We start from the raw sequence: 17,867 nt of genomic DNA, 5'->3' as shown, positions 1-17,867 counted from the left end.
ATTTCAGCTCAAGTGCATTCTGAAATGCCAACAGGCAGCCCAGGAACTTCGCAGATTGAAATTTACATCAGACCCTCAGAGACTTGTCAGATTTTATCTCTGTAGTCACATTTATCATTGGATGCCAGCTCTTACATAAATTCAAGGTGTACTATGCGTTGGCTTGTGCAGCTTGAGTGCAGCTGTATCACGAGCCACATGTGCAGTTTAATGTTTATTGGGCAGCTCAAAAAAGATTCAGAGGTTTGTATTGACTACCATGGAATCAGTATCAGGATCAGTGTTGTGTCATTATCTTCACTGTACTTCAATACTTGCAAATGTGTGCAGTTATAAGTGAACGGAGTGGCAAATCAAATTATCACAATATTTGCTTCTAGTGCATTGGGCTTACATGGCAATGTTTTGGTACTGAGAATTTGCAGAGGTGACCTGTGTGAGCAGAGCCAGCTTCAACAGGTCCAAAAGAGACCCACTGCTGCCAGAGCTGACCATGCACAATGCTGGTTATGCCTCTGGGAGAGCAGACGGAAGGAAAAGACTGCAGCCCATGGAGTGACCCACAGTGGAGCAGATTGCCCCCTGCAGCCCATGGGCACCATATAGAGCAGTTCTCCACGTTCAGCTGTGGAGGAGCCTACAGAACAGCAGCCTTTGAGGCCTGAAGGAGGAACAGCTCATAGATACCCCCACAGGTGCAGTCATGGGCCAGAGCTGCAGCCTGTGGAGAGGGGCCCACAGTGGGACTGGAGGACTGGGGGAGCTGCCACCTGTGGGGACTCTTGCTGAAGCAGTCCGTTCCCAAAGAATGAGCCTTGCAGTACAGACTTATATTGGAACAGCATTTGAAGAGCTGGAGTCTGTAGGAAGTGTGGGAAGCCCACACAGGATGAGTTTGGGAGCAATAAAATCTTGTGGGAGGGACCCCACACTGGAGCAGGGACAGAGAAGGACTGTAGAGGAGCTGAAGAGACAAAGTGTTATGGACTGGCTGTAACCTCCATTCTCCTGTGCTGCTTGTAAGGAGGTGATTGAAGAAAGGGAGTGGGAAGAAGGTGTTTTTCAGTCATTTTATTTCTCACTGCTCTCTACTGTTGTTCGTTTAGAATATTGTATATTCTAAAATGTTCCATATTTAGAATACTGTGTCTAGTTCTGGGCTCCCCAGTTCAAAAAAGACAGGGATCTCCTAGAAGGACACCAACCACAAACATGACAAAGGGCCTGGAGCACCTCTTGTATGAGGAAAGGCTGAGTAACCTGGGTCTGTTCAGCCTGGGGAAAAGAAGACTGAGGGGGAATCTGATTAATGTTTATAAATATCTAAAGGGAGGTGGGAGGGAAATGTATGAGGCCAGGCTCTTCTCGGTGATGCATAGCAATAGGACAAGGAGCGATGGCCTAAAACTTGTACATAGGAAGTTCCATACAAACATGCAGAAGAACTTCTTTATGGTAAGGGTGATGGAGCACTGGAACAGGTTGCCCAGAGAGGTTGTGGATTCTCCTTCTATGGAGATATCCAGGACCCATCTGGATGCCCACCTGTGTGCCCTATTGTAGGGAATCTGCTTTAGCAGAGGGGTTGAACTTGATGATCTCTTGAAGTCTTTTCCAATCCTTGCAATTACGTGATTCTGTAATTGGCAATAAATTAAATGAATCTTCCCCAAGGCAAGTCTGTTTTGCCCTTGACAGTGATTGGTGGGCAATGTCCCTGTCCTTATTTAAACTCCTGAGCTTCTCCCTCTGTGTTTTCTTCACTGTCCTGCTGAGAACTACAAGTGAGAGAGCACTGTGGTGGACACCTGGTGCCCAGCCAATGTCAACTCACCACTTCTAGATAGGTCAGGAGAAGTTTGGAAATCTTAAAAAAAATAAAATTAAAGGATTATAAATATACATGCAGGTTTTAGATCAACTATTCAAGCAACTGATAGGAAGATCTCAAAAAGCAGTTAGATTCATTAGAATCCTAAATTTAAGGACAAGGTTACTTGTGCTCAATTTCTAATCTCCGTACGTGACAACTGGATCATTTCCAATGCGAAGGCCACCTGCTAAGAAATAAAAGAAGCCACAAAGAAACCACTAACCTAGAAATACTAAAAACAGAAGACTACCATATGGTCTCTCACATCTTGTCCTTAGAAGCCTAGCTTACCTCATTGTGAGTAATTTCATTAACCTCCAAAACATAGATGGAAAACTAGCATACCTCATCACTATTCTCAGTGAGTGTGATGGTCTAATACAGTCTAATGGTTCTTTTTTTTTTTTTTTTCCTCCAGTAACTGCAGAAAACATGTATTTTTTTTCCCTGACTCAACAGCACTGTGTATGAAATTCAGTCAGAATAGCTTAGAGGCAGCTAATCCCTATCCTTCAGCATCAGTTTATGACCTCCTATTTCAAATGCTTTGAGACAGCATCTCAAACAGCTTACTCGCATGCATCTAATCTCTTTTCCACAACTATATAGTGGCTTAAGCTCCCACCCAGTTTCTATCCCTACCCTTAGTACTACTAGAAAAAAAAAAAAAACAATTAAATTCATAAATAATACTGAATCTAAAAATCAGGTTTGTTCTGCTTTTGATCACCTGAACCACGCACATGTCAGAAATACTCTAACAAAAGAAATTATTGGCCAATAATAATCTTAAATGACTCTTACATTCTGTATATAACTCAAGGTGAAGTTCTATTGTGAAGCACACAGAATAGAAACCAGAGAAGTGCCCCCATCTTTCTTATTTCTCTTTTTTTACATCTTAAGCTTTAATTGACCATTCCTACTGTTGGTCACACTTCATACAAGCATTTAAAATTAACTGCAGGATGCCTCTGACCGCATGTATGCAATCCTATTAAATCAAAATTCATCATACAACAGTGGTGCCCAAGTGATTTTTGGGCCTGCTTTGTGCAAAATACTGACCTTTCTTTAAAAACATACTGTCATGGTGCATTAGTCTTTTGGTCAGCACAACCGTGACATGGAATTCTGACCATATGCAGCAACTGAAATTTATTAACTGCTGTAATAACATGAATAGTTTCAGTTTGCAGGAAATGAGAACACACGGTCCTTTAAGAATTTTATGACTCAAAAATGTATGTCCTAGTAATTAGAATATTTCATTAGCAAATAGTAAAAAATAGATCTGATACATAAAACCATTTTTCTTTAGAAAGAACACCTGCCCTTTATTTTGCTGGATGATAAAAAGAAATCTATTCAGAAATCCTCCCTGCATTCAATCTACAAGAAGACCAAAACTTTCCAGCGTTCTGACAAAGAAATAATGAGTTATGTCTTTATGATCACTTAAGCTTTGACAGTGCCTGTACATATCATCAGTGTGGTCAGATAGATAAGGTATCTAAGCTGGGGACCCCCAAAAAAAAAAATAAGAGGCATTTAATATCCATTAGATTTTGCCCATTCATTTAACAAAATCTTGAAGGAGGTCACAATGTTTTCAAGTCCTTAGTTTCATCTCGAACTAACTTAATCTCACACCAGTATTTGAATTTTCACAATAAAGCATTTATGCTTTGCAACAACAGCAGAAGATTATTACACATCATAAAACAGGACAAAAAAAGTGTCCTTATCACAAAAAGTACCCTTAAAATACTATTACGAAGTTCACAAGATGTTAAACTTAGATGTGATTAATAACACCTTAGGTTTCAGATGACTTCTTCCTTATTTAATAACAAGACAGAAAAATTTCTACTGACATAACACGGATGAAAATCACCTGGCTCAATGCCAGGTCAGTAATCTTCCCCGATTATCTACTTTAGATTTCAGACTTCTGCCTGACCCTCAGTAACACGCTACTCTATGAACTGTCTGATTTCCCAATGGCACGGGGAAAAAATAGAACACACAGCAGAATCAATGCTGAAAGCTCTATACTAATTGTTCACCTAAGCATTTTTCATTTTCAAAGAGCAAAGGCATCTAAGGATGGTATCAAATCATTAATGTTGGCAAAGAAGATACTGAATATGAATTCCAGCCGGATAAGGAAAGTAGACAGCTATACAGGATGCGTTTGTGTGTCAGCAGCAGAGCTACAGCAGACATCCCTTCAGATTTCACATCATCACTGGCCATTGCCAACATTAATAAAAGCCATCTGGCTTTGCATAGGCTTTATGTCTATTTCCCATTGTTTGTTTCAACAGCATTTAGCCATCCTTGGGGTTCTTGCTTCTGAGAGGCAATTTGGAAACTTTTCGAGGTCTGAATACACAATAAGTAATTAATCATGATTATAGTACTTTCAAAGGTCACACTATTACTCTGAGCACTGAAACTAATCTTTTTCATTCCTCGAATTTAATTCCAGGGGAAAAAAAAAAATCCCCAATTTTATGGTTGTAAGTGCTGCAACAAAAAATTAACAAGAACACAGTCTTGTAGATAATGTCATGACTACACGACTCTGGAGATCTAAAGAAGTCTTGCTTTCAAATCCTGTTTCAAGATCACCATGTTCAGGAGTAACTAACAAAACCCAAATGCCAAATAAATGAAACTGCATTACAGCATAAGTCACTTCAGAATGACAAGTCCAACTGAAATGAAAGACATCCATTCAGGTAAACCTGTGAGTAAATGAGGATCTTCTCACTTCCCTCCTTAGTGATGGAAAATTCAAATAAAACTATTATTAATTTTCAGGTCACTTGGATGCAGTAGCTTATTATTGGCTTCACTTTCCCTATTTCACCTTAGAGAACACAAACTGATGAGATCTTGAAGGGGACCAGGAGACAGAAAACTTGTCTATACCCTGAGCTGGGGATGAGAGTCCTGATGTCACAGATCTACATATTTGCTGATCTTTTTCATGTACAGAGAAAGAGAAAAATAAATAAACCACTACCATATTGTACTCAATCATGAGCAGGCATAAATATTATCTACAAAAACAGCTACGACTGATGTTTGTGCCAAACAGTACTGCTTCTGAGTAAAGTATGCTAAAAGAAAAGCCAATATCAGCTCCCAAAAGGGAATTCATCTAACATCTAGGTGCCAAAGATATTCAACCAGCAGACAGATAATGTTCAAAAGAAACAGCTCAAGCTGTATGCAAATGACAGAAGCTCAAGCCTATAGAGAACTGTCGGATTGAAGTATGTTTTCTCGGAACACAGCTTTAGCTTGGCATCAGAGAAGGGTGGAAGCCCCAAACACACTTAGAAATATCCTGGACAACTCAAGCCTGTGACTTTAATCATTTAACTGCCTCTGCAAAGATGGATGCCAGAAGCTAACTCTTTTAATGATGCTTAGGCAGTTCAGCCTTATTTGTAAGGTGAATCTCAGCATGAAACCTTTTTTTTTTTTTTTTTTTTTCATTTTTACCTGCTTTCAGTTTTCACTGAGTTGTCCCTCGAAGGGTCATTCTGTATTAACCCTTCAATTTCATATATATATATGTATGTATACATGTATACATATACACATACACATTTTGCAGGAAATTGGGAAGAGCCAAGTTCTCTTATAAAAATATTTCTATTTTAATGTAATTTCTATTATGCACACAGAATTAGTTAAACAGGAGAAGAAGCAGGATATCTCATTTGTAGTTAAATTAATTTCATTCTGAGAGTCAAGAAATACACTGGGGGATTTATCATCTAATATGCATTCTGTTTTCAATGCCAGATTTTATCTTTAAAAATAGTAATTAGTATTTTTAACGTTTTCTCAGTTATAAAGGCTTACCTTTTAATGGATAAAATTTCCATAAAATTTAGTGAATGCATTGTGTTAGTCTATTAAATTCTGTATTACTTGGCTACTGTTATTAAAAAATAATAGCATTCACTACCTTACAATCGAAGTTTAAAAAGAAGCTATAAATATAAGGGGAGAGGGAAGAGGCAGAGCAGATAAATTATGCAGCTGAAAGGAGTGGCTGTTTTTTCTATCTTAAGTGCAAATTCTTCTATACTGCTTCCAAGACATCATTTGTTTCCAAACAACTCATTACTAAATACAACAGAGTAGACAGGAACCTCTAACAGGAGTGAAACCTGACAACTTTCAGAATGATCTGAGCCTTCTCAAACTGGCAAAACAAGATAACACAGGTTGGTTAATACAGTAAAGATAGGTAATGGGTGTCATCTCAGATGATGCCGTGTACCATTTTAAGGATTTTAAATAAGGCCAATAAGGCCAAGTGCAAGGTGCTGTACTTGGGTCAGGGCAATCCCAGTTACTTATTCAAACTGAGGGAAGATCTCCTTGAGAGCAGCCCTGACGAGAAGGACTTGGGGGTCCTGGTGGATGAGAAGCTAGACATGAGCCAGCAGTGTGCATTTGCAGCCCAGAAGGCCAACTGTATCCTGGGCTGCATTAAAAAAGGAGTGGCCAGCAGGGAGAGGGAGGTGATTGTCCCCCTCTACTCAGCTATTGTGAGGCCCCATCTGCAGTACTGTGTCCAGGCCTGGGGCCCCCAGTAGAGGAAGGACATGGAGCTCTTGAATCAGGTCGAATGGAGGGCCACTAACATGATCAGAGGGCTGGAGCACCTCTCCTATGAGGAAAAGTTGAAGGAACTGGGATTGTTTAGCTTAGAGAAGAGAAGGCCCTGGGGACACCTCATTGCAGCCTTCCAGTACTTGAACGGAACTTATAAACAGGAGGGGGAATGGCTGTTTACGAGGGTGGACAGTGATAGGACAAGGAGGAATGGTCTTAAACTGAGACAGGGGAGTTTTAGATCAGATATTAGGAGGAAGTTTTTCACACAGAGGATGGTGACGCACTGGAACAGGTTGCCCAAGGAGGTTGTGGATGCCCCATCCCTGGAGGCATTCAAGGCCAGGCTGGATGTGGCTCTGGGGAGTTTGGAAAAAAAGAAGCTGCCAGCATTATTTACATCAAAGATCCAACCATGCCAGTACCCTTCCTGCAGGTTTCTTAGTGGAACATACATATGCATTCAGGTATATGACAATAAATCACAACAAGAGTGCACTTCCAATGTCCCAAGAGGCATAGATCAATTCTGAAATGCTATTTACAGCAACTGCAGTGAAAGCAACGCCTACTTAATTATGTTGGCTTATGATGTTAAAGGCAGATGTTGGTGGTACAGCAGTAGGGGTTGAACCTTCCCACCATTAGTCTGTTACATTCTGTTGTAATGTGACAGATAGCAACAGAGGGTCAGTCTGACAAAATGGCATCAGACATGCAAGTATGTATGAAGCAAAAGTGTGTTACTGAATTCCTTCATGCAGAAATAATTGCACCCAGCAATGTTTATTACTGAATGTTTATGGAGACCAATGAGCAGATGCGAGCACAGCGAGGCAGTGGATGGTGCGTTTCAGCAGTGGTGACAGTGGGGCACCTCCACTGATGCAGAGTTGTTTTTTTTTTGTTTGTTTGTTTTGTTTTTTCTTTTAATGAGCATGGCATACAGTCTCTTGTTCATTGCTGGCAAAAACACATAGCTAATGGTGGTGACTGTGTTGAAAAAGAGTTTTGTAGCTGAGAATTTGCACTATTAAATAGTGTTGTTGTGCTTTTGTATCTGTTGCAGTTTCTATGAGAATAAATAGCCGTTGCTTTTGGAGTGACCAGCGTACTTACTGTTAACTCTAAATGTTCTTACCGGGAGAGCAAAGTACCATTTTTAAGCTGGTTAAGACACTGAGATTAGTGACAATACTGTTCTTAGTTAGAAAATGAGTTTAATGTTTTTGCTTTTTCCTCTCTCCATGGTATTTGTGAAGACAAAAAAAAAAATATTAACTCAGTTTGGTCCAATAAGTAACAGTGGGAAGTAATCAGAAAAGAACCCCAATTCTTTTAGTGGGTTAAATATATATATATATATATATATATATATATTTCATTTTAACAATCCAAGAATATAGATTGGAGAAGGATCATCATGGTCATTGTTTATAGACCACATAAAAAAGTCCCATATAGAGAATATTGACTGTAATAATCATTAAGAAACATCACTCACTACATAACGTTGTTTATATTACCTTTTCTGATTACATCTCTGACAGATAAAATCTTCTTCAAACACAAAATCCTTTGTAAATCTGGGACATTATGCCTTTTCTGCCCTTCCCAACTCCTCCCTGTCCTTCATTTGAAATAATTCTTTTCTTTCTATGGCCCAATAAATTATTTTGAGCATAGAATATCTTCTACTCCCAAGTACCTTTCCAGATAATTTTATAGCGATCAGTAGACTAAAAAGTGCTTCTGTAACTCCCTTGGCAGTTTCATTAGATTAGATCCATTAGCATACTCACATACGAACGTTACATTTTGAGCTCTCTCTGTTCATAATATATGACTCTTATGACTCTTCTTTCTTGTTGTCCATAAAGATTCTATGGATTTGGATTTCTCAGTTTTCCTGTAGCTCAGTTTTAAATACCTCTCTCTTTTTTTTTTTTTTTTTTTTTTTTTAATTATACATTAATTCATCACAGGTTCTATATTCCTGACCCTGGTGTCTCAACATACCTAATTACATTATAGGCAACCATCTCACTCCTGTTCCATATTCTAAACAGCTTCACTGAGTTTTAAATGCACAAAATGGTCGTTGTCACACAATTCATTTCTAGCTTCTGCAGTTGTGATCCTGTGCTTTGTTACTAAAAATAGAGCTGCTTCCAACTACCTGAGCTGGAAAGCTAATTACAGAGCTGGTAAACAGTGCTCCTCCCTGTTGAGCAAATGGCAGAATAAGGAGTCTGTTAATCCATTAGAGCACAACATGGTCCTGCGGGTCTGAAATCTATCAAGTGTCATTTATTTAATCATCTGAAGCTGTTTGCTTCATGTATAAATTGCATTTAAGTAAATAACTGTTTGACTGTTGGAGCAACAAATCAGAGGGAAAAGGAACAATCGGCTCATTTTAGGTAAAAGTATTCTAGCTTAACTCTCAGCTCGCACAAACCAGTGCAGTTTCACTGAAGTAAACAGCATATTGCTTACATCAGGTAAAAGTCTAGTTATCTTATTTCCTGCAGAAGAGAGACTATCAAAAGTCTGTTTGCAATGATCTAAAGAAATTTTAGAATTTAAATTTGGCATACACAAGCAAGAGCAAGTAACTCACTGTAACAAAGTGCATTCTCCCCTTTAAAGTACATGCACTACCTAGAGGACATCCCTTGACAAAGGTTCCTCAAGTAGAAGTGACCACAGAGTTTAGATGCTCCTCTGCATCCATCAGTGAAACACACATTTCCATGCTGAGTCAGACCAATTCCTTCCATACAGCTCAATACAAGCTTTGTTAGTGACAAGGTTTGGACCAACATGCACTCAATAAAACCCACCTTGTTTTCAGCTGTTACTAAGGCAACAACATATAGATAATATACAAGCAGCTGTTATAATCACTGTGATTTAGCTGTGATTCTACAACAAAACTATACAGCACCCATTACATTTCTACACTCAAAATACGTTCCGAGGTCAGGAAAGAACATAACCTATAACAATTTTTCTCTTTGAATGCAGAAAATAGGAATAAAAAAAAAATTAAGCATAAAACCAGACCAGACAATTCAAAAAAAATTTCTATTTATCCTTCCTAAGCCTCCACAAATAAAAAGTAAATTAAGCCTCCAAGACTGTATTCAACACATTAGAAAACAGTTTTCTGAAGGAGAAGAGTATGCTAGTGAGCATAAAATATTTGGTCATCATTACGTTATACAACAGCCATATACCATATGCAATGCATATATGGACACGGTTGATTTCTGACATAAAATACATTATTTGCACAGATCATGTGGGAGAGGAGAGGATGACCTCCCTCTTCTGTCTCCCATCTTCATGAAATGAAAGTCAAGCTGTCCTCAGCCAAGCAAGCTGCTCTCAAGGAAGAGAGGAGGAGAGGTTTGCTAATTTTTAGTGAAAATCATCAGAAAAAGAAGATGGAAAATTGTGGACAGAGGTGGAAATCTGTAGTATAAGAAAGAAGAAAATGTAACAAGGAAGAAAAAAAGGCAAAGAAAGGCCTAAGGAAGTCAGACCACAGAAAAATCATTATTATTCCAAAAAGTTGAAATGGGGCGAATCCTCTGGTAATAACAGAGATCAGAGAAAGGAAACAGTACCACCTTTCTCATCTCTAGAATACATAGAAGAGAAATCTGCACACCACAGTGCAGTCCCAACACCATCAAGACTAAATTAATGCTGAGGGAGTCAACTCATGTATGAGGACTTCCATAGTTGTCATTTCAGCACATTTCACCAGAATGTACACATCTTATTTCTGTGGTATTCTGTGCATGTATGCATTTTTTCTATTTAAAACCTAAGATAGAGGGCATGTGTGCACAAGGAGCAACGAGTTGGACAGTGATCACAGAATCATAGAATGGTTGTGTGCATTTGATGGTTTTCAGTGCAGAAGCAAGAATTTAATAGAATCCTGTCTTTCAATCACTGTATCTTTTTGCATTTTCAGACCTTTATTTGTGACCTAAATGACTGCTTTGGACAGTAATCAACATATCTTTAAGGCAGATAAAATGTTCTTACTATAGTAGGAAAAATATCTTTCCACTGATAACACATTCAAGAAATTAGTCCAACAAAAAAGCAAAGGTACAACAAAAGAAGTAGCAGGGAAAATACTGCTTATTTCTCCCCAACATTTGCTCTCACCTTAGGGCAGAGATGTTATAACCTTTAGCCCAGGGACCCATTTCTAATTTATTCATTCAGATTTCAAAAACAACACGAACAGCCACTTTTCCCATGAACCACACAGACCAACCTGCAAATTTAAATTAAATATTTTTACATGATCTGCTTTGGTCAAGTCACCAACCTGATATAGAAAGCCTTCATCTTTCCATTAAGCTAGCATAAGTTTTCCAATCCCCTCAACATTTATACAAATAATTATAAGAAATAACGGAAGGAGGGTAAAAACATAGAATCTGAGGAAACTGTTGAAAATAAGCTTATTTCTTGTAAACAGAAGTTGGCCCAGCTGGATCTCTCTTGAGAAACCATGGAAAAGGCACCTTCAAACTCTCTGCCCTCAGTGAATGAAGTGACTTCAGAACCTTATGTATCTTACCACACAGGTATCACTCAAACTTCAAACTTCCTAATGAGCACAACAGCATATACAAAGTCTCCAGAGACGGAATGAGGTTAACTGAACAAGCCTATTAAACTAGGGAAGAAGGGGAATAACTAAGCACTAATATATTCTTTCATTCTGCAGTTGTCTGAATCAGGGACATGGATTAAATAAGGAAGCATACATGTTAACGTAAAATACTGAAGCATATGAAGAAACTATCACATGATGGACTAGAAAGTACAGTAGTTTGCTGTAAAATAGTAGCACCAATTTTAGAAGATGTGATAATAAACTATCTGCTCATGCCCTAATAAACTAGCAATCAGCCACACCACGCTCTATTAATACGCAAAAAAAACTCATTGGAAGTACTTTCTAACTGCAGACCTAGTTTCATACAATGCAGATATTTAATTTTAAAAGGCCACAGAACAAACATTTAAATTTCTCCTTCACAAATCAACAGCTATAGAATTGACACTCCAGCACAGGGAACCTGCTGGCAGGAACACAGTAAATACAAACTCTATCACCTTACCTCAACTATGTGTGGCATTGGGTTAAATCCACAGAGGTTGCACACAACCTTCTTGCACTCCGTACACGTATTAAAGTTGGGAGGATCCTTAGAACCAATATTTAGTCCAGTTTTACAAAGGGGACAAGACACCTTAGGCTGGCTGGCTTTTTCCTGTTCTGACAGCTCAGCAGGTTTCTTAGCTTCAGCAGTTTGATGCTTGCTATCTTTAGCCAAACTAGGTTTCTTTTCTAAATCAGATCCCTTAGTTGTTAAAGTACTATCTGAAGCCATTGGTCCCAATTTTTCACTCGCTAAAGGCTTGGTTTCTTTCTTTGTGGGAGCGGCTTTTGGAGGAGGCTGAGCTTGAGCGGCCTCTTTGGGGGGTGCCTGAGAGGCTGGAGGCTGTGAAGGAGGCTGGGGCTGCTTTGTAGCAGGTGGAGCGGGGCCTGATGTCTGTGAGCCCGGCTGACCAGCTGTGGAAATTAAACTTGAGGCCTGGCTGAAGATTGAAGCTCCAAATCCAAAAAGTTTCCCGGTAACTGTTTCCTGTGGTGTTGTAGGCTGAGGCTTAGGAGCATCAGTGATGCCTCCAAGATTAAGGCTGAAACGCCTGGATTGCTCGGGAGTTTTCTGAGGCTGCTGGGGTTGAGGTGCTGGCTGTGCTGACGTAGGCCTGGGACCTGTTCCTGCCTGAGGGCCTTTGGGAGCCGGTTTGGTGTCAGGTTTGGGGGCTGGTTTTGTTTGTAACTTCTTAGGATCATCTTTCACTGGTGCTGGCTCAGAGGGCTTCTGAGTTTTAGCATCTGATTTAGCCCCAGACTGAGATGCAAGCTTGGGATCTGATTTCTGCCGAGACACTTGTGGAAGTGGTTTGGAATCTGGTTTATCCCCAGCTGGATGTGTGTCTGCTGGTGGCTTGGTAGTCTCTGGCTTTGGGGAATCTGTCACTTTCTGTTGAATTGATGGAGGCTGGGGATCTGCTAAATCCTGTTTCACTCCCGGTGCTGCAGAGGTAGGCACAGTATCCATTGTAGGCTTCTGTATACTGGGTTGGTTTTGCTTCTCTTCAGCCTGTGTTGGTTTGACCTGATCAGACTTAGGAGTAGAATCTATTTGCTGGCCGGTGTCAGAAGGCTCAGCGTGAGTTTGCTTTGATTTTACGGGGGGAGACCCAGGCATGGATGGTTGCTTTTTCTGTGGTACAGGCTTTTTAGAGTCTGCTTGCTGCGAAGGATCAGGTTTTGGGGAAGCATCCTTCTTTTGACCTGGCTGTAACTGAGGAGAAGGTTTAGCTGTTGAAGCTGGAGTTGGTGTCTTCTGTTTGGGTGGAGGCAGCTGTGGCCCAGGACCGTGACCTGATGCTAGGTCCCCACCTAATGCTCTTTGCATCTGGCAGTTTAAACAGAGCCATTCTTTAATCTGCAGAAAAAATAAATAAATTTAAAGGTATTATAATTTAGATAAGACAAGGTTAATACAGTCAACGTATTTACGGCTTATAATAATGCACAGCTTGTTGCAGTATTTCAGATTTTTTTGTAAAAGTGAAAAATATTACCACTAAAGTGTTTTGCAATTAAAATGCTCAACTGTTTCTTTTCTGTTATTCCTCACGTCCCTGTGATTTGAGCAATCACTGAGCCCATGCTTCTAATGACTTCACATTCAGTTTACACACAGTTTAATATCAGTGGATTAAAACCTAGCAGAATGAAAAAAATACTCTGGAATTTCACGAGGCCCAGCAGTGAGTCATTTACAGCAACAATTTGCCAGAACAGGAAAAAGAAAAAAGAGCCAAATTCTGCTAAAATAGTTTGACAAATCAAGGCTGCTGACAGCAAACAATAATCCTAATTAGAACAAAGAAAATGCATAACTATCTTTAATGTGCAACTATCAAGCTCTTCACATAGCTTATGGTTTTGGTAATTTATTACAGGGCACCCGTATTAGTAGTGTACATGTATCCAGTGAATTAGGCACAGAAGTGAGTTAATGGACACCATATGTGATAGAGACCCACATTTTAACACCAGTTTCAGAGGACAAATTTCAGAATCAGCAAGGGGCCTTGCCTAAGCACTGATGTTGGGAATCATAATGATTTTTCCCAAAATTCATTTGTAATTAGAAGAAATTTCTAGGGAAATTACTGGGACTTTTTCTCTTTCCCAAAATGCATTATATGAGAGGGCAAGCCTATTTTCTACTTAATACCAAAAGTAAAAAATAAAATAAAAATATATAAATAAAAATAATTAAAATGACAACAACAACAAAACCTAAGCAGCCAACCCTTCCTTTGCATTTCCATAGTCTCACAATCTGAGGAAGCATCTAACATGTTAAAGCAACACGTGGCCAGGAAGCATCACGTGCTATTTTCCACATCTTCCATTGCTAGCAGAAACTTTATAGGCAGCAAAAATGCCATTCAATATGGCATGGAGTCCCATGGGCCTGCAAGTAGATACCTAACTCACTCATCTGCAGCCCTACTTCTGTTCTTTAGTCTGTGTATGAAATTCAGCGTACCAGCTATGATATTCACATGCACCATTAGAACAGAGGAAAGCTGCAATTAGGAGAACACAGAATAGAAGACCTTGCCCCTAAGGTTGAAGATTTCTGGATGCTGTTTCTTACTCTGGTCTGAAATCTCTCCCATAACATAGGATGAATCTGGAGATTATATATATAAGACATATATTTTGGCTGTGTAATATCAGAGTTGAAATTATGTTTTTATATTGATTTTATCAAATACAAAATATTATCAAATATCACAAATTATGTGATGTCATGGAATGAGGCAATACATTCATTATTTTGTCATGTCTTGCCAGCCTGACATTTTTCAGCAGCAAAAATTAATGAACAGTTGGATGCAGTTCCCTAAAACAGTTACTCCAATTATTCTGATAAACATGGCATATACACACTCTGAATATGAGCTTGCTAATACTAACAGATTCACAAAGAGTTGCACAGTTCTGGCCACAGCTGCAAGTTTACAGTAATTAAGCCACTATTCATAATAATACTGCTTTTTTCTTCCATTCTCAGTGCATTTTTTTTTTTTTTACAATTGTTTTAACAATTTTCTTATCTATGTGCAACCCAGAAGCAAATTGATGTTAAAAGGTGAAACCAACTGAAACAAAACTGTAGCACTTGTTTCAGCTCTGCTCTGAATTGCTGAGGGAATTCACAACCGCACAGAGGACCTACGCAATGATGACATTTAGCTCAGCACCCACACTGTCTGATTAGTGGTCAGTTCCCATACAAGCCCTCTGTCCAAGGGAGAACTTCAGCAGTAGTAAGTCAGTCTTAATTAAGAGAGCTGATTTTAAATATCAGTAATCTAATTTAATTATATAGATATTACTACCATTTCTGGATGAATTCTTAAGTGTTTTCTTGAAGGTTTAGTTTTAATCAAAGACCAGACTCAAGTCACAGACTCTGAATATCCACCTTGGCTGTCACAACGTTCTGGCTTTGACAGGGTGGCTCACGTTTTTTCTATTAGGGTGGTGGACACTACTCCACAGTGCAAAAAGAAGACTCCATGAGGAATTTTTTAATGTACCTGAGCAAAGAATGTATTTTCCCAATAACCACAGATCTTTTACTGATATTTGGACAGTGTATTTTGCATAGTGATTCACTGCTCCTGTATTTGAAGGAAAGAATCAGGTGACACGAGAGGCTCAGAGCTGCTGTTATTCCCTTGCTTCTTTCTGCCATCTCCACTTTTGGGTTTTTGTTGTTTGTTTGCCTGTTGTTTGTTTGTTTGTTTTTTAAATGAAAGTGCAGCACTCTAAAGTAAGAGCCAATCCTTCCTAAGTATTAAAGATATTTTGTGCATTCTGTTCCATTTTGCAGTGGAACCACGGGTTAATAGGTACCTATCTGCTCCCACTCAGAAGCTGAGCATCTTCCTCTTCCAGTAAATTTGATTTTAAGTCACTGTGAAACCTTGAAAGACTCAAAAATAGCTGCAGGTTTGAGTGAGGCTACAGAACAAGTAGTCTGGATATTTGTTATGTTTAAAGTGTTCAAATTCAGACACATTTACAAGCATTTAGGTTTCAGCAGACAGCTGGTTCAATCTGACCGTAACATCTAACTGGAGTCTAAACAAATCTAAGTTCTGTGACACAGATTTTCAACAAAATTAGTGCAGAATACAAAACTTGGAATCTCTCAAATGTGTTTTTTGCTTTTTGCTTTTGTTTTTTTGTTTGTTTGTTTGTTTTATCTTAATAAATTTGTATGCACATATTGTGCACACACAGTCAGTATTAAAAGGGAAGCCTTTAGAAGTTAAAATGATTTCATTATTCCCACAGCTGGGCTTCCAAATGGAAAACATAGGAAATTTTACTCCACTGTATTATTTTTTTTAATCTTTCTGGTTTAGATACAGAACTCCTCCCATGCATCTCAGTGGGAGGAATTAAGTGCCAAACCTCTCCAGTCATTATAGCTTATACACAACACCTTCAAACATACAAACCTGCACAGATTTTAGTTCTGTGACTGGAGCTGCAGGAGTTCAGAATGAAGTACACTACATGATACCTGTTTGTTACAAACACCTGCCTGTTCTCTACTGCAGTTACAGAGCTTTTTAAAAACTTTAACAAGAGCAGGCTTCTGTTAAACACAGATTGACTTTGAGCACTTTTATGCTTGATGCAAAACTTAGTAAAACAAGAAAATACTAATGCTCATCTATCCTTAAAGGTCTTAACTGGACAGCAGTTCTTTTTACGTATTTCTCATCTCTCTACCTAGAATTAAAAGGCAAAACATTCCATGACAAAACAAACACACAAGCTTTTGTTGTTCCTATCTACTTACAGAAGAGATTATTCTTTGTTGCTGACAATTGTATGCTGCCTATTTTTACACTTGTAGGTGGCGTGTTATCTTTCAGAAGAAAGCCCTTAGTAATTTCCTTCACCCTAAGAACCATGCCATCAATTGTCATGACTAGAACTGCAAATGCAACAAACTTCACATAGCATTTTTGTTCAGATTTAAACCACTGAATACAGAAAGTGCTACCTCGCTTTCCAGCTCAGTGATGTGGAAGCTGTGTGCCCTCAAAACAACAAACAAGTTGCTAATATATATTTTATGCATTATCATCCATAACATCTAAAAAATTTAAAAGCTTTATTTTACCAGTTGGAAGCAGTAAACGAATTTATTCATGACATTTTACTAACTGGAGTCTACTCCTTTCTGTTAAGGTATTCAGATTTTTTCTAACTATGAAACATAAGCAAAAACTATGTGAAAACTGCCAGAGAGCAAGTATGCTGATTGGCGTGCTCAGTTTCTTTTCTTGCAGATGATCTAGGGGAGGAATCCAGCTTGATTCAAAGATTCCACATGTACAATAAGAGAGATATTTTGACAGATTGAACACATTTCATATAAAAATTACTGATATACCATCCATATGAAGCTCTTGGAAGCCATTTTAACAGCTGTTTTGCAGAACAGAGCTGCATTCTAAGACAACGCATCTCATTCTCATTTAGACTGGCCACTTGACACTATAAAAAGAAACACTAAAATATGTATAAAATATTAAAATCTCTTTACATCACCACAGAAACACAAAGACTTATAGAGGCTTTACATTGCCAAGGAGATGGAAAGGGACTTTGTTTACATTGCTCAGCTCTGCCCCAAAGCTTTATCAACAAAATATGTTTCTAGTCTGGGTACCTATCAGCTTATTTGGTACCGGACAACTACAGAGAGAAGGAAAGTAAGGAATCCAGATTTGGTGCTCAGCAGACATTTTTGACAAGATGATATGAAAAACACGAAAAATGAAAACACTTGAGCCCATGACTTTATGCAGCTTCAAGTAAGGGGGTACAATACTGTAAGAAAGAAGAAACTAGACCAGAAAATCCTGTTCCGAACAAAAAAAGAGCCGCTATCACCAATATAAATTTGGTACTTCAATATATAACTGGAAAGGTCTTCTAAGCAAGGCTGGGCAATTTTGGAAAGAAAAGCTCTCCTCCTACACCATACCCGCATAAGATCTAATCAATTCACAATAATCACAGTGAAATAAACATGTAACTATTGTATATTATGCAACTGATACTCATTGGAGGCAAGAGTTAATCACTGAAAAATAAATATTTATCTTCCTTTCAGATAGC

General features: G+C 38.7%; 1 protein-coding gene across 8 annotated transcripts in view; it reads right to left on the bottom strand.

The window, feature by feature from the left end:
- The window catches only part of PCLO (piccolo presynaptic cytomatrix protein), a 330,682-nt gene that overhangs the window by 298,783 nt on the left and 14,032 nt on the right, over positions 1-17,867 (bottom strand). For all 8 annotated transcript variants that reach the window (XM_040665411.2, XM_040665421.2, XM_040665430.2 and 5 more), the window contains 1 exon segment: positions 11,680-13,080. In XM_040665411.2, coding sequence (XP_040521345.1) covers positions 11,680-13,080 — 1,401 coding nt within the window.

This window comes from Gallus gallus, chromosome 1 (genome assembly GCF_016699485.2).
Source record: "Gallus gallus isolate bGalGal1 chromosome 1, bGalGal1.mat.broiler.GRCg7b, whole genome shotgun sequence".
Taxonomy (NCBI): Eukaryota; Metazoa; Chordata; class Aves; order Galliformes; family Phasianidae; genus Gallus; species Gallus gallus.
This window is presented reverse-complemented; position numbering and strand designations above follow the sequence as displayed.